We start from the raw sequence: 26,925 nt of genomic DNA on the forward strand, positions 1-26,925 counted from the left end.
ATGATATCAAAGTGTCATGTTTGGCATGTATTTGTCATTAAAAATAACCATCACAATTACAAATAGCATTTATATAAATTGTAGAATGTGGAACATGTTATATGCGTGCACATGTGTGTGTGTGTGTGTGTGCATGTGTATCAACAGGCTGAAGAGCTTTATTCCTAAATATTACCTTTGAGAACATGAAAAGTCACCCAAAGAACTTGATCTCGTCAACGCAAGCTGAAAAATATAGAAAGTGTACAGTTATCTTAAGGTCCTTAAGATCATTTATAAAGTATTCTAAATCATAAAGGACTTTATTCCTTATCTTTCCTTGGCCCAGATCCTAGGAAGTTTGTACTGAAGGCAGAAATTTCCATTCTCCCGTGATGACAAACGAGAGTTGGGAATAACGACTTTCAGACATTCCATTTAAAATTAGAAGAAGCTCAGACAGTAATACACAGGGACAAGAGTTTACTCCAAGGCTTCCAACAATTACTTCACTTCTGATTTGTATTAAAAATAGCCTCTGAAAGAGGAACCATATCAATTTATAATTACACTGAAGTCCAAAGAAAAGTAATACCCATAGAAATACACAAAGTCCAAATACTTGAAAACTTTGGGAGATGGTGGTGGATATTTATTGTACTATTTCAACATATTATTACTTTTAGCAGCATAAAAAAGTCTCTGAAGAATAAACTTACATACAGAAACATTAACATCAGAGACTCAAAACCCCAGTTCTTTTTATGATTTATTTTTCCAATAGCTTTGAAATGAGCTAAGCAAGGAAAAAGACTTCAAAATGGCAGAAATTTTATCACCCTTAATCTGCTCCACATTTTGGGAGGAAAGAAGTCATAGGACCCACAGATTCAGGATATATTCCACAATTATACACAGAAGAGAAGACAAAAAGGGTAACACTTGACTTTTTAGGACACTGCAGTAAGCAGTTGAGACTTGTTTTGCTGTGCTATTTTGTGTGTTTGAAGAATGATTAAAAAGTCTTAATTACTAGTTATCTATTTCTCAAGTGTGGCTTAAGGGCTTTACAACTAAGTTTATGGCACTAGCTAAACTATGATGTTTAACTGCCAACTTAACATGATTTTGTGCATATATACACACATATGGACACACAAATATGTATACCTGTATACATATATATACATATATATACCTGTACATATATATGCATACATGAAAGAGAATACAGAAAATATCACATCTAATCTACACAAATCGGTCCAGGTACAATAAGACGAGGAAACCAGAAGTAAAACCAGTAGAAGAAATCAATGTATATGTAGCAAGTTGCACAAAAGCCTACATTACTGCTACCTACCAAATTTTCTGGGAATATCCCAGTGTTCAGAATTCTGCCACTCATCAGTAAAATTAGTGTAATGTTGCTAGAGGCAATCTCATTCAACAGATTGAGTGTAAATCAATTGTGTTTTGTTCTTCTGTCAGCTCTGGAGCTCAACTCAGTAATATCATGCTGATGAGTGACACAGGATGGCTCAGGGCCACAAAGATGCTCTAGACTTGCTAAAAGCATCTACTTAGGACTTACCAGGAGAAACTGTGAAATGCCTAGAGCAATTGATATGATTTGTTATGATCTGATCTTGTACCTGAAATGTACTTTTAACAAGGATGAGGGACCATGCAATGATGTTAGCGGGTCTCCTTCTTGTGAATGAAAACAATAATCTCGATGTCTGCAAACATTCCTAATCACCCTCTTTTAGTGTATTTGATCATTTTTTGTTATCATCTCAGCTTGTTTTCTGTCCTTAATTCATATTTTAAAGACATATGTGACCACATTCAAATCTGCAATCGATAATTAGGACTGGGGTTTTTATTTTTAAAATATTACTTTTGCTATCTTGATTCATCATACTCTTTGTTTATTATGCACACACATTATATATATTTGCATGAAGAGTATATTCAATCAAATATTCCACATGTGTAAACAATCATCTGAATTATTTGATCCTCTGGGGAATATATTTGTTTTATACTTTCTGCCACAGTACATAGCACAGTGCCTAAAATAGAACAGGAACCAAAATATAGCAAAAAATAGCACAGGAAAAAAACTACTAGACAAAACAAATGAACAAAAAGGGTGAGAAAACTAAGTTAAAACATTCACATTCAGGAGGAATGTGCTAACTTTTTTTTGTTTTTTGTTAAATCAAATATTCCTAGGGAAATTCAAAGATGATCATAAAAATATAAGGTGGAAATTTAAAATCTCAAATATACTAAAATTTTAAAATAAAACAAATACAATGGAAGACAAAAACCAATTTTAAAACAGTAAGAAGTACAGAAATAGAAATACCAGGGCTGGGAAAGTGGCTCAGTAGTAGAGTGCTTGCTTTGCATGCATGAGGTCATGGGTTCGATTCCTCAGCACCACATAAGCAAAAAGAAAAAAGCCGGAAGTGGCACTGTGGCTCAAATGGTAGAGCGCTAGCCTTGAGCTGAAGAGCTGAGGGACAGCACCCAGGCCCAGAGTTCAGGCCCCATGACCGGACCCAAAACAAACAAACAAACAAACAAAAAGAAATACCAGAAATTAAAGTAAGAGAGCAATGTCTGAATCTATCACTATTAAAAGAATGAATGGTGGCAATAATTAATGTTCTTTTCCAAACTTTCAGCCTTATCAACTTTAATTTCCCTGTTCCTACCCCCAAAACACTAATACAGGTTTCCTACATGCCTTCCAAATATAAAATCTTTTAGGCCAGAGAAAAAGGCCACAGTTCTCTCTGGAGAAAGAAATATATCACCTCCCTCCTTCTCCCTGTTTAGATAACTGACTAAACATGAAAATATTTGCCTGACACAACAGGAGAAACATGGTCAAAATTCAAATTCAATTCCTGTCATAATTGACTCATTTGAGTTATCAGTTATACATACAAAAATTTCAGACCAAGACAAATTATCAATTATTTTCCATTCTGGATTAGCAAATGGTCTGTTTAAGCACCTTATATATAAATACAAAGGAATTATGCAAATTTTAGTCAATATGAAATTCCCTGATGCAAATATCACATCTTGACAGAATCTTTCTTTTTTGGTCTGACCTGTCAGACTAAGGTGATCTAGAAAGAAATACACTGGAAGCTCAGTCTGCCTCACTCATCAAAATATTTACTTAGGTGACATGTACAATATCCAATTCCTTATCAGGTCTTACACTTTTAGTTTTCCCTGTGTTCCTTTCCTAGGGTCAGCAACCCTATTTAAACATGTGACCAGTGGGATCAGCGCGCCCCAGATGACCCTCTCAGGCAGAGGCTTTGCTTAGTTACAGTGATATCACAAAAACTCATAACGGAGGGAATGGTGTGCAACTCACAGCATATGCTGGCAACAGCTGTCTTTTATTACACATTATCTAATATGAGAAGTCTAGGTTTAGCAATTTGGCAGTCTTGCAAACTACACATTCAGTTCTGACTGTTGAATACATAAAGCTCCTTAACTCCTCACTAGCTACTAATCTAGTGATGCCTGGGGTTGAATTTAGAATGGCTCTTCTGCTTTTAGTCAAGTGACTTGAAAGATGAGGTATTAATATTCAAAATGCAATGTCTCTTGTGATTCACAGGTCTCCCTTTAAGGGGGAAACCAAGACCAAATACTGCAGCTGTCTGTTTGCAAACCAGAGAAAGAAACTGCAATGAGCCAGCTAGCTATCCACTCTGTGAGCTCAGAGATCAATGCTGTGGCCACTTCTGGTAAGTTACAGACTGTTACTTCCTTGTCCCAGCCTTTTGTGCTCATTTCCTGAAAGCATTGTGGGCGAGATAACTGGGTGTATTGATTTGAAGGTGGGTGGTTTTTTATTTTGCTGTTTGTGTCCAATGTTTCAAAATTATGTGTTCCTCTCTCTTTCAAGCCCCTTTTATCTTTCCTTCTAGCCCCCAGTGTTTCATGAAAACATCACTACTTTTTAGGTCAAGAGAGTTTGGATAGCAAGGCTCACCATTATTCAAGAATACAGCAGAATAATGGAGTTGCTCTCCATGCCCTAAGTTGTAACAGTCCTAAAGGAAGCTAAATGGAAGGTTCCAGCACCCCAGGAAGACCCCACTGTGAGCTGATGAACATCTTCTTCTAGAATAGTTGGATATTGACCTACCTATGCCATAATATGGATGAGAGATATTTTTTAATTTTCATAGTAGCGTGAATATAGTTTCTACTTAAGAGCAAAATGAGATGACCATAATCTTTTGGGGCAGGTGAGAAGCAGTTATGGTACATGGTGGATGCGCTAGCAACAGTTCTAAGAAAACTCCTGGGGGTAGAATGGAACCAGGCACTTCCATGTTACAGAGAATAGCACAAAAGCCTCAAGTGAGTTGGTATGTGAGATGGGCCCATCATAAGCTGCCTGCTTGGTAATGATTTCATGAGTAAAAGAGAATTAGGTAGTGAGTTTGTGGTCCTACTAATGTTCAGCCAAGTTCCTTGCCTGTATGTCAGGTTATTTGTTCTCACGGCAGCATTTGGCAAAGTTCACTTTCCAAAAGCTCTCTTCTAGCCTTGTGAGATTGTGCAGTCAGTCATGTCAATACTCCTATGTGCTCACCACATTTACAATACCTGTCTTTAGTTTCTTCCATCTCCTTCATAGAGTTTCCTATTGCAGGAATGCTTTCCCAAAAATCCTGTGTTCAAAATTAGAGACTTTATTCATGTGTCTGGCACTTCCCAAAACACAGGTATTGAAATAATGTGCACGTGCTAAAAATCAACTTTTAAAGTATTTCTGAGTGTAAATACCCAACTGATTTTCAAGAGTAAGCCAAAACTAGAGGCTAACCAATAGAGCTTTGCTGAAACAAGAGCTAACAAAAATTAAAAGCATGAATTGTTGATGTCAGCCCTCAAAGTGTTGAAAATAACAGTGGACCGAGAAACACCTGCTGTGTGGTTGTCTCAGAGGGATCTTGTTGCCTGAAATTCAGTCAGTATCAAAGGTGGTTATTCTCTAAAAACACTTTAAGAAGTCTTGAACATCCATTTCCTGCAATGTTGAAATAGGTCTCATTGATAATAAATGTTTGGAAGCAGAAGTATCATGTTCAAAAGGGTTTGGTTTGGTTTTGCTTTTTTTTAAAGCAATTTTTACACAGTAAGAAAAAACGGTGAGACTTATGAGAAGCCTAGCATGTAAAAGAAGATGAGGGCCAGGGGAAGGGAAGACATGGAAAAGATAAGAACATATGCATACATTAATTCATGTGGGGAGAATTACACATGTAATTCATGTCTAACTTTCCCTTATTATTTATCTCTTTACATTTCTCTTATTTTTTTTCTATTGCCAACCACTGCCTTTGATAACCAGCCCACCATGGTTTCAAAGTATGGTTCCTAATAAAGTGCTCCACTGCATGGCTTTCTAGAGTGGTAAAATTAGCATCTATTCTCTATTTCTGCACACTTTGATTGTTGACTCAACCAAATACAGATTGAAAATGTTAAAAAAAAATCTTGAATCTATCGTGAAGGCTTGCCTTTTCATTGTCATTCTCAAACAATACAATGTAACAACTGTTTACATAGTATTCACATTATGTGAGTTAATTAATCTAGAGATGTCTAAAAGTAGAGGAGAGATAAGCCAGGTACCAGTGACTCACAGTTGTAATCCCAACTGCTCGGGAAGCTGAGACCTGAAGATTGTGGCTCCAAGTCAGCCTGGACAGGAATCTCTGAGACTCTAATCTCCAGTTAACCATCAAAAAGCCAGAAGTAGAGCTATGGTTCAAATGGTAGAATACTTTGCCTTAATCAGAAGTGCTCAGGGACGATGCTTATACCCTGAGTTCAAGTCCCAGAACCAGCACAAAGAAACAAACAAAAAAAAGTGTATGAGAGGATATACATAGTGTATAAGCAAATAGCTTGTATTGTATATCAGGGATTTGAACATTCACAGATTTTGGAATCTGTGAGGAGTCCTGGAGCCCATCTCATTTGCGTACCAGAGGACAATTCTATTGCTTTCTCAAGGGAAGTAGTCCACCTCTTCTGCAAAGCAGCAGAAATCTGAGGTCTCCTCCGACCTTCTACACACATAGAGGATCCTCTTGATGCACTGAATATTGTGTTGCTATATAAACCTGCCCCCAAGGCACCAAGACAATGCATCAGCATGAATTATTCCCTTGCTTTTGAATACAAAAAATCCTTCAAGGTTGTTCCCAAAGATATGTCACTTGGCTGAGAGTGTTTATACTGTGTTTCTTTGTGTAAATCCTATTCATCCCTGCCACCTGAATTGTAAACCCTCTCCAGGCAGGAAACATGGCCTTCTAATCTCTGTACTTCCTACCAGTAACACAATGTCTTTCACTTTGTAGGTGCTCAGAAATTATCTGTTGCATTACAATAGCTGAGCTGAAAGAGATAGAGGGAGAGAGAAAGAGAGAGACTAAAAAAGCTTCATAAACAAAGGGCATAAAGGACAGCAAATTCTCATCCAGATTCAAAAAATTCACAGCTTCCTTTCATAGTAAATAGCCTCTACCAGAAAAACCAAAGTCATGACTGAATCAATAGAACAACATTTGGTTTGAAAGCTTCATGACAAATGGGAAAACAACTTTCTCTGAAAACTCAATGAAGACATGAGCACCCGCCAGGCTGTTTAATTTTCAGAGTATAACTTGATAGAAATGTTCACCATTGCCTTAAATTTTGCATCATAAAAATGTTTGGGATTGAAAAATATCTAGAATCCAAATCCTGGCATACTGTACCCTTTACTTCCTCTGTGAAAAATATCAACAATTCATTCCTACACAGCACCTACAACAAAAGGCCAAGACCTTACCTTTACCCAGTGACCTGTAATCCTGAAATTAGAACTCAAAGGAGCACAATATACACAGAGATGTAAAAGCAAAAAATATCAATATTTTCTAAGTTCAAATATGCAGTTGAGACCTTATAATAATTTGTATAAGCAAAGACAATGTTTCATACCTTCTTCAGGCAGGTGCTCTACCACTTACGCCACGCTTCAAGCCTTATGAACAAAATCTTAGGCAGTATACAGCTAAATACCTTTTAATCTATTAGACAAGGGAAGAATATCAGGATACTTTTAGTTCGATATGGATATTTTTCAAATGAGTTTTCATCCCTCAAAAACTACTCTGCAATAAAAACTTTTAAAACAAGCCTAGGGTGGTGGAACATGGTTGGAGCCCTAACACCAGGGAAGCTGAGGCAAGAAGGTCATGAGTTTGAGGTCAGCCTGGGTTGTAAAGAGAGACCTGTCTCAAAAAAAAAAGAAAAGAAAAAGAAGCATGATTTAGCTTTAATGAACAAACAGAGCATGTTAGCTTCTGTCTTGGTGCACATATCCTTACTTAAGCAGTGAAAGGGGTCAATAAAGATGGGTATATTTTTATATACCCAGTCAGGACACTGATTCTAGGAGAGGCAAGTGACTTACTCAAGATCCTACAGCTACTAACTAGCCCCCTGATGTTTTACCTGGAACTTACTGAAAAAAAGCTTACTTCCCAGCAGCATGGGATGTACGCTAGTGCCTCTGAGATGAAGATTAGCTTACTCAATAAAATGTGTCCTCAAGAAGAATTTTCTTGAAGCAAAATGATTATGAAAGACTGGGAATGAGGATGGGAAGGAAAGCATCAATGGAAACATAAAAGGAAAATAATCAATAATTCATCTCAGCCACGAATTCCAGTGTTTCAGAAAGAACATTATTAGTAGGAAGTCAGAGAGACGTATCACTCCATGCTCAAGAGAACACAAACATACTATGAGGGTGTAAACCAGCTCTCCTACCTGCTTCCGTCCCCGAGGTAACGTTGCCACAGTGTCTGCCAGCACTTGAAGCCTTCTGTTATCTTCCATGGTGAGTGTGCCTGTGAGCATGGAGTAAGAGCTATAGGAGGGTCCAGGGCAGTAGTCCAGATTGCCATTGCTGCTTTGTTGTTGCATGAGCCTTTGCAAAGACATGATGAATAAAGACAAGGTTAGTCCAGCTAGCACATGCTCAAGTGGCTTTGCAGGATGGGGGAAGCTAAATGCACAACCCTCAGACAAGCAATCAAAAATAGCAAAGCAGAAAGAACCCATGTGACTTTTGTGGTTTGAGGTACTTGTTACACAAACCCTGCCGTTCACTCCCATTGCCCAATGTTTTTTTTTTTTTTCAAGCTCCTTAGCCTCAAACTAATTCTTTATGATGGTTTAAAAAAAAATCAGCTTACTTTTTTTTTCTCCTTTAAACAGCCACACCTTTTATGCTTTCAGGCTTGTATGATTTGATGTGCTCAAAACACTATCCGCCAGTTTTTTTTAAAGAAGCAATTTTTCCCCCAAGTTCTATCCCCTTTTCCCATCCATGCTCTTATTTAACATTAAGAGTGTAATGCAAAAGTCAGGATGTGCAGACATTCAGTTCTTGTGAATGTCAGCAAGAATGACAGGTGCTGTACACAATGTTCCCTCACAAGTCCATGTAGTATGCTTTCTCCAAGTACACCCTGACTCATTATGTTCATCCAAAAGACATTGTGTGTGTCACTTGAGCTGCACACATTCAGCATATCTCTGGTTGCCCTTCTTCTATTCTGTCATTAATAAAATTGTCCATAATCTTTACAATGGAAAGAGAAAGGCAAAAGTGTGCACTTAAAGAACAATGTTGGCCACCTCTTGCACTCAGGAGGCTGAGATCTAAGGTTCCTAGTTCAAAGCCAGTGTGGGCAGGAAAGTACAAGGAAATCCATCTCCAATTTACCAGCAAAAAAGTTAGACTCAAGTAAAGTATCAGCTGTAAGAGAATGTGGCCTTGAGTTCAAGTGCCAGTATTAGCATTAAAAAAAAAAAAAAAAAAAAAAAAAAAACAGAACAAAACAGGTAAACCAAAATTGCACAAGTATTTTCTAATTGGTCTCTGCAAGTACACATGAATGTAAGATATTATCACAGGGTACTCAAAATCAAGGAATTAAAAAAAATTATTTTTGAGCAGAGGTCATGAGTAAGTAGTTTTTCATTTGTTTGTTTTGTCTGTCATAGGGCTTGAACTCAGGGCCTGCTTGTTGTCCCTGAGCTCTTTTGCTCAAGGCTAGCGCTCCAGCACCTTAAGCCATTGCACCTCTTCTGTTTTGGGGCAGTTAATTGGTGATATGAGTCTCAAGGGGACTTTTCAGACCAGGCTGACTTTGAGCCATGATCCTAAGATCTCAGCCTCCTGAGTAGCTAATAATACAAGCATAAGCCACTGGCGCCTGGCTAAGGGTAGCTACATAGTTTTGAGAGACCTGCTCTAGGGGAGGAAACGGGTAAGCAAGTAAAAGGGAAAATCAAAGCAAAAATGAAAAAGAGAAGTGTTTATGTAGCACAAAAGTCAGATGTGCTTTTAAATATCATTCTGAAGGTCAACACTAGAATTATAAAGCATTAGCAAGAGGGTGAGCTAAAATAATGTGTATACTGGAAATCAAGGTGAATTTAGCTCAAGTAAAACCTGTCAAGTATAAATTGTAAAATATTTGAAGTGTTAAAATCTCCAGTGTGTTTCAAAAGATGGAGCCAACTCAGCAATTTTGAATCTATATTATAGTATGACTTATTGCTAGTGTAACTGAATTATAACATGGACAAAATATTTTCCCCCCAAACATACTAAGATCCAAGTCAGAGATTACAATGCCTTTAGGGGACTTATATGTGTGTGTGCATTTATGTGTATTGCATTTTACACTTACACATAATATATATAATATGTGTATATAATATACACCAACTTGTGTTTATATAATATGCACACATATGTGTACATGTTAATATTTATACATTATGTATATACACTAGAGATTGATTTTTAAAAAATCATTCCAAGCTATGAGGCATGGTATAATTTAAACCAACAACCTTACAAAGCTAGGTTAACATATTGATCTTTTAAACAAATCAAATGGAAACTAAGTCTTCATAGGCTGATTAACACACCAAGAATTATACATGAGTACTAAAATTGAACCAGTTCAGAGTTATGCATACCTTAAGCTGTGTACTACAGAAGTCAACCCCTCAATAAATATATTTCAGAAATTACTATTTGATTTATGAAATATGCTTAATAGGTAACAATTTTCAAATCACATGCTCTTTGAATATAAAATCCAAGGCAAAGGCAGTTCAGACATTCAACCAAAACATCGGTGTGGTCATACTCATTAACAATATATTTATGAACTGATGATGAAAATTGGTTTTTGCATATTTAAATAGCATCCTGATAAAAAAAGTATCTTTTCTAGTAAAATTGGGGAAAACACCAAATAATTGAATAGCAATGTGGTTTCCAATCATCAAATCCTTGACTCACAAAAGTGTTCTACTATTTGAAATTCCTCTTTACTTTAGGGTGTTATCTCAGAAGCATTATAAAAGCCTGGACATCTTTGTCTTTCAACTTTTTACTTCAAGGAGTTGTGACTGTGATAATGAATTCTATCAATGTATCACCAACTCAGTGTGCCTCACTGTCCATAGAATAAGAAAAAAAATAGAGAAGTTAGAGTTCTTATCTCATTTCCATGCTCTGAAACGTCTTACCATTTTTCTCAGATCTTTCAATTGAGAACGAACCTATTCTACTTGGACTATATTGTATACCACTGTTTCCCAATATTGCCTCAGTCTACCTTCTATCTTTAAGTTTGTACCTTGCATCTTACAGGTAGGTATTGTTCAAAAAATTGTCAATAAAAAGAAAAAAATAAGTAGATACTAAACTAAAGGAATAAAACAACAGTAGTAGGAAGCATGAAAGAAGAAAAGCCATCCTGGTAGGAAATTAGGAAATACACCATAGTTCATATTTCCAAGGGCTACCGTTTTCCCTTAGCATGATGTAAGCAAAGATAGAATCTCTGTGTGTGTGTGTGTGTGTGTGTGTGTGTGTGTGTGTGTGTGTGTGTGTGTGTGTGTGTGTGTGTGTGCATGTGGTGTGTGGAATTCAGGGCCTGAGTTCTATCTCTGTGCTTTTGTCAGTAAAAGCTGACACTCTACAACTTGAGCCACAGCTCCACTTCTGACTTTTTGGTAATTAACTGTATCTAAGAGTCTCAAGGACTTTTCCTGCCCAAACTGACTTCAAACTAAATCCTCAGATCTCAGCCACCTGAGAAGCTAGGAATACAGGCATAAGCCATCAGTGCCAGGTTATGAATCCACAGATCCTGCCACATGCTCCATTGACTAATAGTCACATTGTGGAGGAGAGTAGTCCTCTCATTGAGTGCATTTTTGTTCATTCACTGGTAAATTCTTTTGGAAGGAATAACTCTTTGATACAAATAAGATGAACCCTGAGAGTTTGGAAGATAGGAACCATTTGGTAGAGGCCGGTGAGAGAGATAAAACTACAGAATGCCGAACAAAAGGCAGGAAGGTATACAAGGAAATGTGATTAATCTTCTGTCAACTGGGGAGAAAAATAACAGAGTTGATAACAGGGTTTGAGTGCCAAAATGCTGTTTAATTCAAATTCTGGCACTGCTGCTTTAAAGCAATGTCCACCACAACTGAATTATTTCTTTCCAAGTTCATATGTTACAAGTCCTAACTTTCAATGTGACTGAAGTTTGAGACAAGGTCTATAAAGAAGTATTTATGTTTAAATGAAATTGTAGGATAGGGCTGTGATATAATGGGAATATTGCTTATAAAAAGAAATATAAGAGGACTCTTCTACCACATGAGGGTACAGCAGAAAGTGACTATTCTGGAGAGCAAGAAAAGACCTTCACCACAAATTGAATTTTGATCACCACCTGTAGAATTGTGAGAGAATAACTTTATCTTGTGTGAAGCCACCTAATCTATGATCTGACGTACATTGTATTTATATGGTACCTTAAGATAACTAATATACTCTATATACCAAAGTTTCATATATCAAAAGAAAGTTATTAGAGAGGAACATGTAAAAGAATCTACACTTTGTATATAGTACAGAGATAGTTACTGTTACTGGAATTAAAGTAATAAGAATTCAAAAGGAAAATTTCAAAAAATGACTTTAATTCTACATGAACTATAGTACCCACTACCAATATATGAAACAAAAATATCCCCATCCACCCTCAAGAAGTTGAAAAGCAGAAGTGGAGGTGTGATTCAAGTGGTAGAGTACCAACCTGTAGTAAAACAGCTAAGGCACAGTGCCCAGGTCTTGTGTTCAAGCCCCAGTACTGGTATGGGAATGCATGTATACACACACACACACACACACACACACACACACACACGCACACACACACAGCTGAAAGGCTAGAATTTGTCCTCAGTCTATTTCAATAGATAGATCAAGATAGTGCAAATCTCTGAAATTTCTTGGTTACTCTTTATTTATTAGGGTTGAAGAGTGGTTGCTTAAAATATAAGATTCCTTATATAATTTTTCTCATTTTAAGATAGCTGTTATTTGTGAGAGAAAAATGTAGTTGCCTTTCTAGAATATCATAATATTTTGTTTTGTTTGATTCCACCGTTTATTTTGCTTTGGGCTTCTTGCCTTTATTAGGATAAGAATCTTTTATTTGGATCTGGAAATACTTGTCTTAGGCCCAGAGAGACAGAAATGCATGCTTTCCCTAATTAGTGGAAGCTAGAATTGTTTTATAAATATATAATTAAATTCTTGGGTGCTATGCAATTATAATAATGTATTAATTAAGATACAGTAAATTTAGGTAAAAACTCTAACAGCATAATTCCTTAGAAAGGCAAAACCATAGTTTAACAAAATAAACAAACAGGTACTTGAAAGAACTGGGTTAGGGTGAAGGGGAAGAGGTAGATGAATGAAGAAATGAACATCGGGGAGAATATAGTCAAAAATTCAAAACAAAAAGCTGGGCGCTACAACGGACAAGGGTCTCATATCTAAAATATACTTGGAACTCAAAAAATTAAACCACCCAACAACAAATCCTCAAAGAAACAACTGCCCAATAAGTAAGTGGGTGAAAGACTTAAAGAGAAGCTTCTCTGAAGAAGAAAGAAGGATGGCCAATAGACACATGAAGAAATGTTCAACATCCCTAGCCATAAAAGAAATGCAAATCAAAACAACATTGAGATATCACCTCACTCCAGTTAGAACAGCAAAAATCAAGAACTCTAACAACAACAGATGCTGGAGGGGATGTGGACAGAAAGGAACCTTACTTCATTGTTGGTGGGAATGTAAACTTGTTCAACCACTTTGGAAAGCAGTATGGAGGTTCCTCAAAAGACTCCGCATAGAGCTCCCCAATGACCCAGCAATCCCACTTTTGGGCATTTACCCAAATGATCACAAACAAGGCCACACTAAAGCTACCAGCACAACTATGTTTATTGCAGCATTATTTACCATAGCTAAGATATGGAACCAACCCAGATGCCCCTCAGTAGATGAATGGATCAAGAAAATGTGGTATATATACACAATGGAATTCTATGCCTCCATCAGAAAGAATGACATTTCCCCATTTGTTAGGAAATGGAAAGGCTTGGAAAAAATTATATTAAGTGAAGTAAGCCAGGCCCAAAGAAACATAGGTCCCATGGTTTCCCTTATTTGCAATATCTAGTATAGGTATGAGTCAAGCGGAAAAAGTCAGATAATGTGATGTTAGGAAAACGAACCCTCAAATATGTATTTTAATGTTTTTGTTTCTTTCATGCATGTGTTTCTAACGTATTTATAAGATTATTTCTTTGTTGCTTTGTATGTCCCTCCCCCACAGTGTAACCCCCGCTTTCACTATATTTGATGTCAGTATAACATGTGGAGGAGACGGGGACCAACAAGTCGTTTAAGGATTCAGGTGGACCTGTTTCAACAATGAGAAGTACAAAATGTCATGTCAAAACCAGCTTTACAATGTCCGGGGGGGGGGGGGGGGGGGGGGGGGGGAGGGAGGAGGGGTATGATTGGGTGGGGGGGAGGGGGGAGGCTGGGAAGGGAGGTGAAGGGTAAACAAAGGAGGAGGCTGCAATGCTTGGTAAGAAATGTATGCATTATCCTGCCCATGTAATTGTAACCCCTCTGTACAGTATGTTCTCAAATAAAATAAAATTAAATTAAAAAAAAAAAAAAAAAAGCTGGGCGCTGATGGCTCAAGCCTGTAATCCTAGCTACTCGGATGGCTGAGGTTTGAGAATCGAGGTTCAAAGCAAGCCTGGGCAGGGAAGTCCTTGACACTCTTATCTCCAATAAACCACCAGAAAACCAGAAATGGCATTGAGGCTTTAGTGGTAGAGCACTTGCCTTGAGCTGAAGAGCTCAGGGACAGTGCCCAGGCCCAGAGTTCAAACCCCACGACTGACAATGAATAAATACATAAATACATAAAACATAGCCTTGAAATTTAAGAAAAGTAAGGGAAGGGGTGGATTGGGAGAGATGTGTGAAAATGTTCAAAGGGGTGATATTGATCAAGATAAATTGCATTCATAAACTGCTTTGTTGAATGGCAACTCCTTTGTATAGCTACTGAAAAATAATTAAAATATAATTTAAAAAAGAATCATTTATTTGGGTCCATGGAATAAACAAGGAGATGAGTTGATGTTACACAGACAATATTTGACTATATGATATTTAAATTTATATAGGGTATATTTAATTTTAGAAAATTATTTTCACTTCAGAGGCTCACTAATTCTGACAACTTCATTGTCCTAATTCTTATCTTTTTTGATATGTCAAGTGGGTAGATTTCTTCAGAAAAAAGACAATTTAAAATTCGAGCAGTTTTTTTTGGGGGGGGGGGGGGTCCGGTCGTGGGGCCTGAACTCTGGGCCTGGGCGCTGTCCCTCAGCTCTTCAGCTCAAGGCTAGCACTCTACCACTTATGAGCCACATTGCCACTTCCAGCTTTTTTTTCCCCCGCTTATGTGGTGCTGAGGAATCGAGCTCAGGGCCTCATACATGCAAGGCAAGCACTCTAACACTGAGCCACCTTCCCAGCCCCAACAATTTAAAATTCGATTAAGTACTAGCTCTGACAAGTAGCCAGCTTAGGAAAAAGAAATAACAGAAAGAGCACATGATAATCCTATAGTCACAATTCCAATGCGGATATGAACCAAATCTAATTGTTAGCTGGAGTTCTGACAAACATGTTTAAAACAATGAAAAATTATAACTGACCTAATAGTTAACAATATATTTAATGTACATACTACAGAAAGCATACAATATATATAATATATATATGTATATGTATATATATGCATGTGTGTGTGTGTGTGTGTATGTATGTATGTGAGTCATGACTCTTGAACTCAGGGCCTAGGCTTTGTCCCTGAGCTTTTTCATTCAAGGCCAGCACTCTTATCACTTTGATCCACAGCATAACTTCTAGTTTTCTGAGGGTTAACTGGAGATAAGAGTCTCACAGACTTTCCTGACCAGTTTGGCTTTGAACCACGATCCTCAAACCTCTGTCTTCTGAGTAGCTAGGATTACAGATGTGAGCCATAAGTGCCCACCTACGAAATATATTTGTAATGTATAAACAATTTATGACCTATTAATTTTTAATTTGAGCAAATCAGGAAGCTATGAGTAGATTCTAATATAATCCAAGAAGTTAAGCCACTAAATTCAAGGGGCCTTGACTGGCTTATGCAGATAAGTCTTAAGTTGTTCAAGTGTAAAAATAGATGTCTTTCCACATTCATTTGATGCACTTACTATATAGGAATATCACTGACTGCATTTTTTAAAGATCCATTTACATTTTCATCTGCTACAGGTTTATAGAGAGTTCTCTGAGCACAGTGTATAAAAGGCAAAATGGGTGTCTAATTAGACTTGTGGTTGAAGATATACAATAGTAAATGGGCCAGTGAGAGAAAAATAAGGAAATAGGTAGGTTTTAAAAGGCGCCTTTGCCTTTGAGCATTCTGATGGTATATGCAAAATGCCCTGAAAATGCATCAGTAATGTTTGACTCTATGTCATAATTTTAATCTGTACTTATCAGAATGAAAAGCTTCCTTAAATTGCCTGGAGAAGCTGGGGAGCTGAAGTGAGGTAAAAGAGAAGACCAGAGAAGATTTTAAGTCTTTAAGCCCTCCTTCAACCTTCCATACAATTTGAGGAGGGAAAGGTGGTATTAGTACTAGAAACTGAACTCAGGACTTCACACTTAATAGGCAGGCACTCTACCATTTGAGCCAAGTCTCTATTCTCTTTTTTCATTGGTTATATTCAAGGTAGAGTTTTGATTTATGCCTAAGCCAGCCAGTACTATAATCTTATTACCTGTACTTCTCTATATCTCTGGAAATGGCAGGTGCATACCACCAGGCCCAATCATTGGTTGAAATGGAGTCTCAAGATTTTTTTTTTTCTTTGACTACCCTCAATCCCCCAATTTCTACCTTCCCAGTAGCTAGGCTTGAGTCATTGTGCCTGGCTTGCACTTCTGTTTTTAATTGTTTTATATCTTGCTTCTCCCAGACCACATGATTTAGTCAGGTCATAAAAATGAAAACCAAATGAAAACAACAGGCCTACAGAAGAGAGAAAACAGTCCACACATAGTGTGTAAAGAACAATAGCTTGTTGAGTTCTGCAGAAAAGTGTCAGACTGCCCCCAGTTTCTAGAGACAGAGCTCCCTTTTACAGCAATAAAACTGATAGTGAAAACTTCACACAAACATGAACACAAAGCAAACAGTATAACCAGTAGTTACAGGAAACCTAACTCTGGGTTTGTCTAAAAGTTTTATCTAATAAATAATTTCTAATTAATCTATTAAGACAGATGTATGGACATTGAAATGAACTGAATCAAGCTACATTTGCATTCAGAGAATTGTGCTGTGATGTGGAGCTGCCTTTCTGAGGAAGGTTGAGACTTCAGCCATTTAGGCACAATATGAGTGTGTATGTAAACAACAATTATAGAAAATTTCAAAAAATAGGTAAAGATTTATCCTTTGGAAGATTATGAGATATGGATTTTTTTTTTACCAGTATTTTCAAGGAAATCCAAGAGGACAAAGTAAGTTATTTATATTGATAATTAACCTGATCCAATACTGGACAGAGAGGGGAAGGAAGGAAGAAGGGAGAGAAGGAGGGAGGGAGGGAGGGAGGACCAATCTCACTTATTATGGTTAAATAAACATGCTAGTGAAAATATTTAATTGAATCCATCAGTGCATTAAAAATAATGCCTCTCAAATTGTATGTAGTCCAAAAATATAAGGACAGTTTAACACTAGCATATAAAAATATTAATAAAAATAACTCAATTTCTGGATTAAAGAAGAAATTAAATACAGTAGATATCAAAGCAATAAATATTCAAGTAAGCTAGAAGAAAAAAAAAAACAATCAAGAAAATCTGATAAATGACTACTAAATTTAACACCAAATACAGAAATGCAAATATTTCATTATCCTAAGAAGGAAGGCTCTGATGACCTTGGCCATCATGGATTCCATATCAACAAGAGATATAAAGTTATAAAGAGAACCAGGATATATTGAAATCAGAGACTTTCACAAAGATTTTTCAAGTCTTAAAAAAACAGACTTTAGCTGACACAGTATTACATCTCTGTGGTTCTAGCAATTCATGAGGCTCAGAGAGGCCAGCCTCATCAGCAAAAGCTGCTGCTAATCTCAAAAAGAAAATACATACTTTGTGTATAAAATTCAAAATGGCTGGGCTCCAGTGGATCATGCCTATAATCCTAGCTACTCCGGAACCTGAGATCTGAGGATCACCATTCGAAGCCTGGGCAGGAAAGTCCGTGAAACTCTTATCTCCAATTAACTGCCAGAACACAGTAAGTGACACCATGGCTGAAAGTGGAAGAATGCTATCCTTGAGTGAAAGAGCTCAGGGACAGAGCCCAGGATTTGAATTCAAGCACCACGACCAACCCACCACCAAATAAATAAATAAATAAATATAGAGGTAGAATAATAAAACATAAAACAAGATATCAATTTTTTTCCATTCCTGGAGCTTGAACCCAGGGGCTTGAACTCTGGCACTGCCCCTCTGATCCTTTTTGTAGTTCACACCTGTAATCCTAGCAACTCAGGAGGCTAAGATCTGAGGATTGTGGTTTGAAGCCAGCCCCAAACAGGGAAGTCCATGAGATTCTTATCTCCAATTAATCACAGAAAACAAAATTTCTTAATTAAATGTAATAATGTATATATTATATACAATGTAATATAATTATTGTATTTATTGATATATAATATTGATTCACATATCATATTGATTCACACATCATATTATAATTATATTACTATGAAAAGACATACTAGTAGAGAAAAGAAACATCAAAATAGCTATTATCATCATAAAACAGGAATGGACTCAGCAAGTACTTTTTTGTTTTATTTTTTTTTTCCAGTCCTGGGGCTTGAACTTAGGGCCTGGGTACTGTCTCTGAGCTTCTTTTTGCTCAAGGTTAACACTCTACCACTATCACTGGAGCCACAGTGCCACTCCTGGCTTTTTCTGTTTATGTAGTACTGAGGAACCAAACCCAGGGCTTCATGCATGCTAGGCAAGCACTCTACCACTGAGCCACATTCTCAGCCCACAACTACTTTTTTATTTTAAAGGTAAGATATTTGTGGAGTTATGCAAGTACTTTTAAGATTTTAATGTGCTGGCTAAAGAACAGGCTAGGGACATTTCTGTATGAATAGAAGTCCTTTTCTAAAAATGCTAATTATCTTCAAATGTTCTACAATATTCAATGCTCTACAACTCAAAGTGTCCATAATTTTTCATTGTTTATGAATGTTCACACCCATAATTATAGACATGTTAGAGAGAAAGCATGTAAAACAAGCAAAGAGAATTTGATAATAATAATTGGGAATATGGAAGTGAAAGTATGCATTGCAAAACTATGCTTGATTGAACATCAAATTATATTATAGGACTTAAAGCTGTATTGTCAAATAGAAGAGATCAATAAAAAATATTGACAAATTATAGTGTGAAATGAGTACTCTCCTAAACATATCCATGCATTTTCAATATAATTATTCCAACACATTAGGAAAAGAACAGATCCTCCAATAAATAAGATTGTGACCATTTGAGAAAGAAATTAACTCTTACCTTCTCACCAGAATATATTATCAAACAACAGATAGCTTAACAGCAAACTTCTAGAATGTATAAAAGAATAATAGAAAATGTAGAATATTTTAGCATGATAAGGCTGAGAAGAGTTTTCTTAAGTAATATATAAAAGCCCAGAGAATATTAACAACATAATACGAAAAACTTCTAATAGCTTTCAATAAAAGCTATAAAATACAGAAGTGAAATGAAGCGACAATAAGAAATTGCGATAGACAATTGCCTACTGGTTATAACAGAGTGCTTAAACATATGCTTCTTAGAAAAGTATTTTAGGTGTACAAAAGCTATAAACATGTAATCTATAGAAGAATACAAATTATTAATATGTTAAATCATGTTCATCTGTATATGTAATCAAGACAGTAAAAATTAAAAGAAATACTCATGTATTTCTACCAAATGGACAAAAATTTTAAATTGGTAATGACCAGTATTAGCAAAATTGCAAGAGAGTGGGAAATTAAACACTTTTTGTAGGAATACAAAATCAATAAAACTCTATTGATAGAATAATTAACATAAAAATTTAAAGGGTTATATCAGTAATTCTATCTTTAAGAAGTACTCTTACAAAATTACTCCTACCTATGCAAAAATTATATAAGAATAGTTAATGTAGAATTATTTGTAATTTCAGAAAAGTATAAGTTTAAATATATATTAGATGTGCCCATTAAAAAGATATAAAACAAATATTCATTTGCTGATAAAGATCTTTAAGACAAAATGGGAAAATAGTAATATGTCTGGTCTGATCCCATAATTCCATTTATGTTTTATGGGCCAGGGAGTCATCTTGGGCTTTGAATTTAGGGCCTAGGTATTATCCCTGAGGATATTTTTCCCCTCAAAGCTAGTGTTCTACCACTTAAATCACAGCTTTACTCCTTGTGATTAAATGGAGATAACAGTCTCATAGACTTCCCAGTCCTGGCTGGCTTTGAATCACCTTCCTTAGATCTTAGGCTCCAGAGCAGTTAGGATTACAGGCTGAGCCACATGCTCTTGGCTATGCTCTGTTCTTAAAGAAATATCACATACACGAGAATATATAGACCTTAAAAAAAAGAGTAGAGGTTCCGGGAAGATGGCGGAGGAGAAGCTGGAATCTGAACAAGCTCTTGCATAGAAAACAGTTTCAGAGTTCCAGTGAACAGTCCCAAGCCAGAGAATCACACCAAGTGTGCCATCACAGGACAGAGAGTTAGTCAAGAGAGGGGAAGCCAAGCAGACACATCTGAGCAGCTGCCGCTGCGGCGGCAGGGTCGCAGCGGCGTCCACCGCCGCAGGGGCATACCTGAGACACAGTCCGGGACAAAGGAGCCAGACGCAGACGAGCGGATTCTACTCAACACCAGCAAGAACCGACAAGGAGCGGACAACTTCATCCTGCACTTTGCAGACCAGAGACGACCCAGGATCCAAGACTCGGCGTGAGTAGAAGCCCCACTTCCTCACTCCTTCCCAGGGAGCAGAGGAGGGAAGGCCACCCCTCCCCCCACCCAGCACCTGTGATCTCCATCTTGGATACCGACAAAGCTCGGAGGAGCGGCTAGCTCCAGCTCAGGCCTTGGAATAAAACGAGTCATTTAGCAGGTCACAAGAACTTAACGCCGAAGTGACCTCACAGACTCAGTTCCATCCAGGGAAAAGTCACCCAGCTCAGGCGCCAGCCATTGGAGTGGCTCTCCTCACCGGGTAACCAGAGCCAGAGGCTGCCCCTCCCTCTAGCAGCCACCACAATCAATTGAAAAACAGAAACCCTGAGAATGGCTCCAGGCTGGGTGCTGTGAGTTTTTTTATCACAAAATAGCCCCAGGGAAAAGCTACTGTTTGTTGAAAGGCCTCAACTCTACCCAGAACCTAGCCTCATCACTGCATCCCCCTCTTTTGTGATTCTCAAAGCAGATCACCCTCCCAGTAAACTAACCTGGGAGGGGGAATCTCAAAATCTTGGGTAAAGCAGAGCATTTTTCTGCCTGTTCCAACAAACTGACTTAAGAAACCAATCAAGCCACAGGACCTCAAGCCTACCAGAGACTCCAACCACACTCTGGTAACAGACAAAAGGGAGATACAGGACTCTTCCCACCCCTCCCAAAAAAAAAAAAAAAAATCAAAGAATTTTTTTTTTCTTCTTCTTTTCTTTTTTCTTTTTTTGTTTTGTTTTTTTTTTCGTCTTTTGTTACCTTATATATATAAAAAAAAAATTTTTTTGCTTTTCTAAAACTTTTATTAATCTTTAATTTTTGCCTCTTCTGAAAAAATAATTGTTTTCCATTAACTTTTTTTTTTTCTTTCTCCTCTTATAATTTTTATTTTAGGAATACGTGAATGTGTGTTTTCCTTTCTTTTCTTGTCTTCTTTCTCTTTTTCTTTCATTCTTAATTATCTTTTTGTCTTTTGTCTAGCTCTACTGAATTTCTGATCTTTTCTTCTCACTCTCCTATCCTTTCCATCTTTTCCTCTTTGTTCTTCTTTATATGACTTAACTCTTGTCCTGCACATCCTCAGATAAACCCGTAGTTAACCAGTAGACCCTATCCCCCATTGTGTACACACTTAATCCACAAACTTATTACTCAATTCAAAACCTCTGAGACTTAAATTCATTAATAGCAGTACTACCTCTTTATACCTATATAATATTTTAAGCATTTTTTTAAAGTTTTTCACATCTCCTCTATGTCCCTCCCTTTCTCTCAACATATTCATATTCCTCTATAAATAGATGGTCCTTTAATCTCTAAAATAACATTAATTTTTACGTTTCTTTTTTTTTCTGGTCTCTTTTCATTCCCCTTTCCCTTCTTTTTCTCTCTCTCTCTACTTGCATCCTACCCAACCTATTTCCTGCATTGTGATTAGGACATAGTTAACTCTCCCTGTGCCTCCCCACACCAATCTATTCCTATTTTTTACCCACATCTCTCCCTAACCCTAATAATTTCTGGTTTTCCAAATTCTTCTCTGCAGTTCGAAGCCCTTTAACATATAGTTGTTTGATGTCGAATAGATGTATCTGTTGAACTAGATTGTATCTGTAGACTACTGACTGTACAAATGCAAACTTTGGTTGATGGTTGCCTTAAGATAGTGTTCTAGCACAAAACTGGTGCTATCTTCATCTCAAATGGGCAGAGTAAGCCGGAAAAACACAAGAAAAATGGCAAATTTGGGTATCTCAATTCCCAATCTTGATAATCAGGGGTTAGAACAGATAATGAATAATCCAGAGGAGAGTTCCCAAACAGCTCTACAAACACTGGTGGCAAACATGATAAATGAAAAGTTTGACAACATACAAAGGACTCTGTATGAGCATGATAGGGAGAGAGAGGAGGCATCCCAGAAGTTTATACAGGAATATCATAAGCATGAGGAAGCTACTCAAAAACTGATACAGGATTTGCGTGAACAACTTGAGAATACTCAAAGAGAAAGGGAGGAATGGCGTGAGCAGGCTGAGAACACTCAAAGAGATCTGCAGGAATCCCACAAACGGGAGGAAGCTAATCAAAGAGTAATACAGGAATTGAGAGACCAGGTAGAGAACACACAAAGATCACTAAAGGCATTCATGGAATCAATTAACAAAGAGCTGAAGGAAGTCAGGGAGACCACAAAGGGAATGCTGAATGGAACCCAACAGAAGGAATGGGAGCCCAAAGAAGCCATAACCAATCAACTAAGCGATTTGAGGACAAACACTGAACACCAAATTAAGGAAGTAAAGAAATTCATACAAGACCTAAAACAGAGCTTCAACAAAGAACTTGAAGCCATCAAAGCTGACCAACTAGAAGGAAAAGAGATAAAAAACAAAGTAGAGAGTCTTGACAGCAGGTTAGACCATGCAGAAGATCGAATCTCAGGGATTGAAGACAGCCTAGATATTATAGAGAAAGAACATACAGCCATCCAAGACAAGTCCAAGAAATATGATAGATCTATCCAACATCTGGAAGACACCATCAGAAGGCCTAATCTAAGGATAATGGGTGTAGAGGAGGACCTAGAAACAGAAGTTAACGGTCTAGGAAATTTGTTTAACAGGATCCTAGCAGAGAACTTCCCAAACATGCAAAAAGATAGGCCTGTCCAGATACAAGAAGCCTTTAGAACCCCAAATAGACCAGACCAGAATAGGACATCCCACCGCCACATTATAATCCACACAGGATCAACTCAGAACAAGGAAAAGATCCTTAAAGCTGTCAGAGAGAAAAGGGTAATCACTTATAAAGGGAAACCAATTAGAATCACCTCAGATTTCTCAGCAGAGACAATCAAAGCAAGAAGAGCCTGGAATGATGTATGCCATGCCCTAAAAACAAACAACTATCAACCAAGAATACTGTACGCAGCTAAACTCTCCTTCATAACTGAAGGCCAAATAAAAACCTTCCATAGCAAAGAAAAATTGAAACAATACATCTCCACCAAACCAGCCCTACAAAAGATTCTTAAAGATGTCCTACACATAGAAAATCAACAAGACCGCAATAAAGGCCAAGAAACTGCACCCAAACTGAGAATCCAAGAACCATAGGAAGAACCCAATTTCGCAGCCCCCAAGAAGGTAGATAACATGGCAGGAACTCCCAAATACCTCTCAGTCCTATCTCTTAATGTTAACGGACTGAACTCTCCAATTAAGCGACATAGACTGTCTAGTTGGATTAAAAAACAAGACCCTTCTATCTGCTGCCTGCAGGAGTCACATCTTGCCCGTAAAAACAAACACATTTTCAATGTTAAAGGCTGGAACAAAATCTACCAAGCAAACGGACCGCATAAACAGGCGGGAGTTGCAATCCTAATATCGGATAAAATAGACTTCAAATTAAAATTCGTGAAAAGAGATAAAGAAGGTCACTACATACTAATTAAAGGATCTCTCCTTCAGGAGGATATTACAATTCTAAATATCTATTCGCCAAACAATGGAGCACCCAAATTTATCAAAGAAACACTACTTTCCCTCAAATCACATATAGATCCAAAGACATTAATTGTTGGGGATTTTAACACACCACTCTCCCCACTACATAGATCAACTCGGCAAAAACTCAACAGAGAAACCGCAGATCTAAACAGCTGCATAGATCAACTAGACTTAACAGACATTTACCGAACATTTCACCCAGCAGCATCAGAATACACGTTTTTCTCAGCAGCACATGGAACGTTTTCTAAAATAGACCACATTTTAGGCCACAAAGCAAACTTGTCTAAATTCAGAAACATTGAAGTTATACCTTGCATTCTCTCTGACCACAAGGGAATAAAATTAGAACTCAACACCAAAAGCCACCAAAGACAGTCCGGTATCACATGGAGGCTGAACAACACACTGCTGAATCATGAGTGGGTCATCGAAGAGATTAGAAAGGAAATTCAAATGTTCATGCTATTCAACAAAAATGAACACACAAAATACCAGCTCCTCTGGGACACAGCAAAGGCAGTACTCAGAGGCAGGTTTATAGCTCTGAGCTCCTACATCAACAAATTGGAGAGATCTGAAACTAGCAATTTAATGACGCATCTAAACCTCCTTGAAAAAGAGCAGCAAGATAAACCCCAATCCAGTAGACGGAAAGAAATAATCAAAATTAAATAAGAATTAAATGAATTAGAATCCAAAAAAACTATAGAAAGAATCAACAAAACAAAGAGTTGGTTCTTCGAAAAACTTAACAAAATTGACAGACCCTTAGCAAATCTTATCAGAAAAAGAAGAGAACACACCCAAATTAATAAACTCAGAGATGAGAATGGAAACATCACCACGGAAACAACCAAGATTCAGAACATTATAAGGGAATACTTCTCAAAACTGTATGCTAATAAGTTTGAGAACTTGACAGAAATGGACCTCTTCCTAGCAAATATTGACATGCCAAAACTAAACCAAGATGAGTTAAACTATCTTAACAGGCCCATATCAAGCATTGAAATAGAAACAGCAATAAGAGACCTCCCAGCTAAGAAAAGTCCAGGACCAGATGGTTTTACAGCGGAATTTTACAAGGCCTTCAAAGCAGAGCTCACACCAATTCTCCTCCAACTCTTCAATGAAATTGGAAGAGAAAGCTCACTACCGAACACATTCTATGAAGCCATCATAACCCTCATCCCAAAACCAGGCAGGGACTCATCAAAGAAAGAGAACTATAGACCCATTTCTTTGATGAACATTGATGCAAAACTTCTCAACAAAATTTTGGCCAATCGACTTCAACAATTCATCCAAAAAATCATACACCACGATCAAACAGGATTCATTTCAGGGATGCAAAACTGGTTCAATATACGCAAATCAATTAATATTATTCATCACATCAACAGGAGCAAGAATAAGAACCACAGGGTTATCTCAATAGATGCAGAAAAAGCATTCGACAAGATCCAACACCCCTTTATGATGAAGGTTTTGGAAAAATTAGGAATCCATGGAACATTCCTCAATACAATAAAGGCTGTATATGACAAACCTACAGCCAGCATTATACTCAATGGTGAAAAACTAAAGCCATTTCCTCTTAACTCAGGAACAAGACAAGGATGCCCACTCTCTCCACTTCTCTTCAATCTAGTATTAGAATGCCTAGCTACAGCAATAAGACAAGATGCAGACATAAAGGGGATCCAAATAGGGAAAGAAGAAATAAAACTCTCCCTCTTTGCAGATGACATGATCTTGTATTTAAAGAATCCCATAGACTCCACTCCCAAATTAATCAAGCTGATTCAAAACTTTGGCAAAGTAGCAGGTTATAAAATTAACCCCCAAAAATCAATGGCTTTTCTGTATGCCAACAATGAGAAAAGTGTGGCTGAAATTAGGAAAGCAACTCCATTTGTAATAGCCCCACAAAAAATAAAATACCTAGGAATTAACTTAACTAAAGAAGTGAAGGACCTCTATGATGAAAACTTTAAAATCTTGAAAAAGGAAATCAACACAGAACTTAAAAAATGGCAAAACCTCCCATGCTCCTGGATTGGAAAGATTAACATTGTGAAAATGGCAATACTTCCCAAGGCTATCTACAAATTCAACGCAATACCTATCCAAATTCCACCCTCATTCTTCAAGGAAATAGAAGAGGCAATCCAAAAATTTATATGGAACAATAAAAGACCCCGAATAGCAAAAACTCTCCTCAACGGAAAGAACACGGCTGGAGGAATATCAATACCAAATTTCAGACTCTATTATAAAGCCATAGTAATCAAAACAGCTTGGTATTGGCATAAGAACAGACCTCAGGACCAATGGAATAGAATTGAAAACCCAGAAATGAACCTACAGACCTATAGCCATCTAATCTTCGATAAGGGAGCTAAAACAATAGAATGGAAGACAGACAGCCTCTTCAGTAAATGGTGCTGGCAAAACTGGTTAACTACATGTAAAAAACTAAAGCTAGATCCTTATATATCACCCTGCACCAGAATCAACTCCAAATGGATCAAAGACCTTGAACTCAAAGCAGACACTCTGAAAACATTACAGGATGGAATAGGAGAAACCCTGGGTCTCCTTGGCTCAGGCGGAAATTTTCTGAATAGAGACCCGGAAACACAACAAATCAAAGTAAGGTTGGACAAACGGGATTGTATAAGGTTGCAGAGCTTCTGCAGGGCAAATGACATAGGTAGCAAGATCAATAGAAAGCCCACGG

The 26,925-nt window shown here is 37.3% G+C and overlaps 1 protein-coding gene and 1 long non-coding RNA gene across 2 annotated transcripts in view; one reads left to right on the plus strand and one right to left on the minus strand.

Moving 5' to 3' along the window:
- LOC122110782 (cytohesin 1 interacting protein) overlaps positions 1-8,125 on the minus strand; it is a 30,119-nt gene extending 21,994 nt beyond the window's left edge. Inside the window, exons 1-2 of the mRNA XM_042683469.1 lie at positions 7,867-8,125; positions 176-225 (exon numbers count right to left, since the gene is read on the minus strand). Of these exons, the coding sequence (XP_042539403.1) occupies positions 176-225; positions 7,867-8,040 (224 nt within the window). The 5' untranslated portion in view covers positions 8,041-8,125. The remainder of the gene's footprint in view (positions 1-175; positions 226-7,866) is intronic.
- Positions 3,143-13,875, plus strand: LOC122110783. The gene is made up of 3 exons (XR_006147912.1): positions 3,143-3,770; positions 10,666-10,777; positions 13,836-13,875. It is a non-coding gene; the product is annotated as an uncharacterized LOC122110783 (long non-coding RNA).
- Positions 13,876-26,925: the final 13,050 nt, after the last annotated feature.

This window comes from Dipodomys spectabilis, unplaced genomic scaffold (genome assembly GCF_019054845.1).
Source record: "Dipodomys spectabilis isolate Male_0828 unplaced genomic scaffold, ASM1905484v1 ptg000081l, whole genome shotgun sequence".
Taxonomy (NCBI): domain Eukaryota; kingdom Metazoa; phylum Chordata; class Mammalia; order Rodentia; family Heteromyidae; genus Dipodomys; species Dipodomys spectabilis.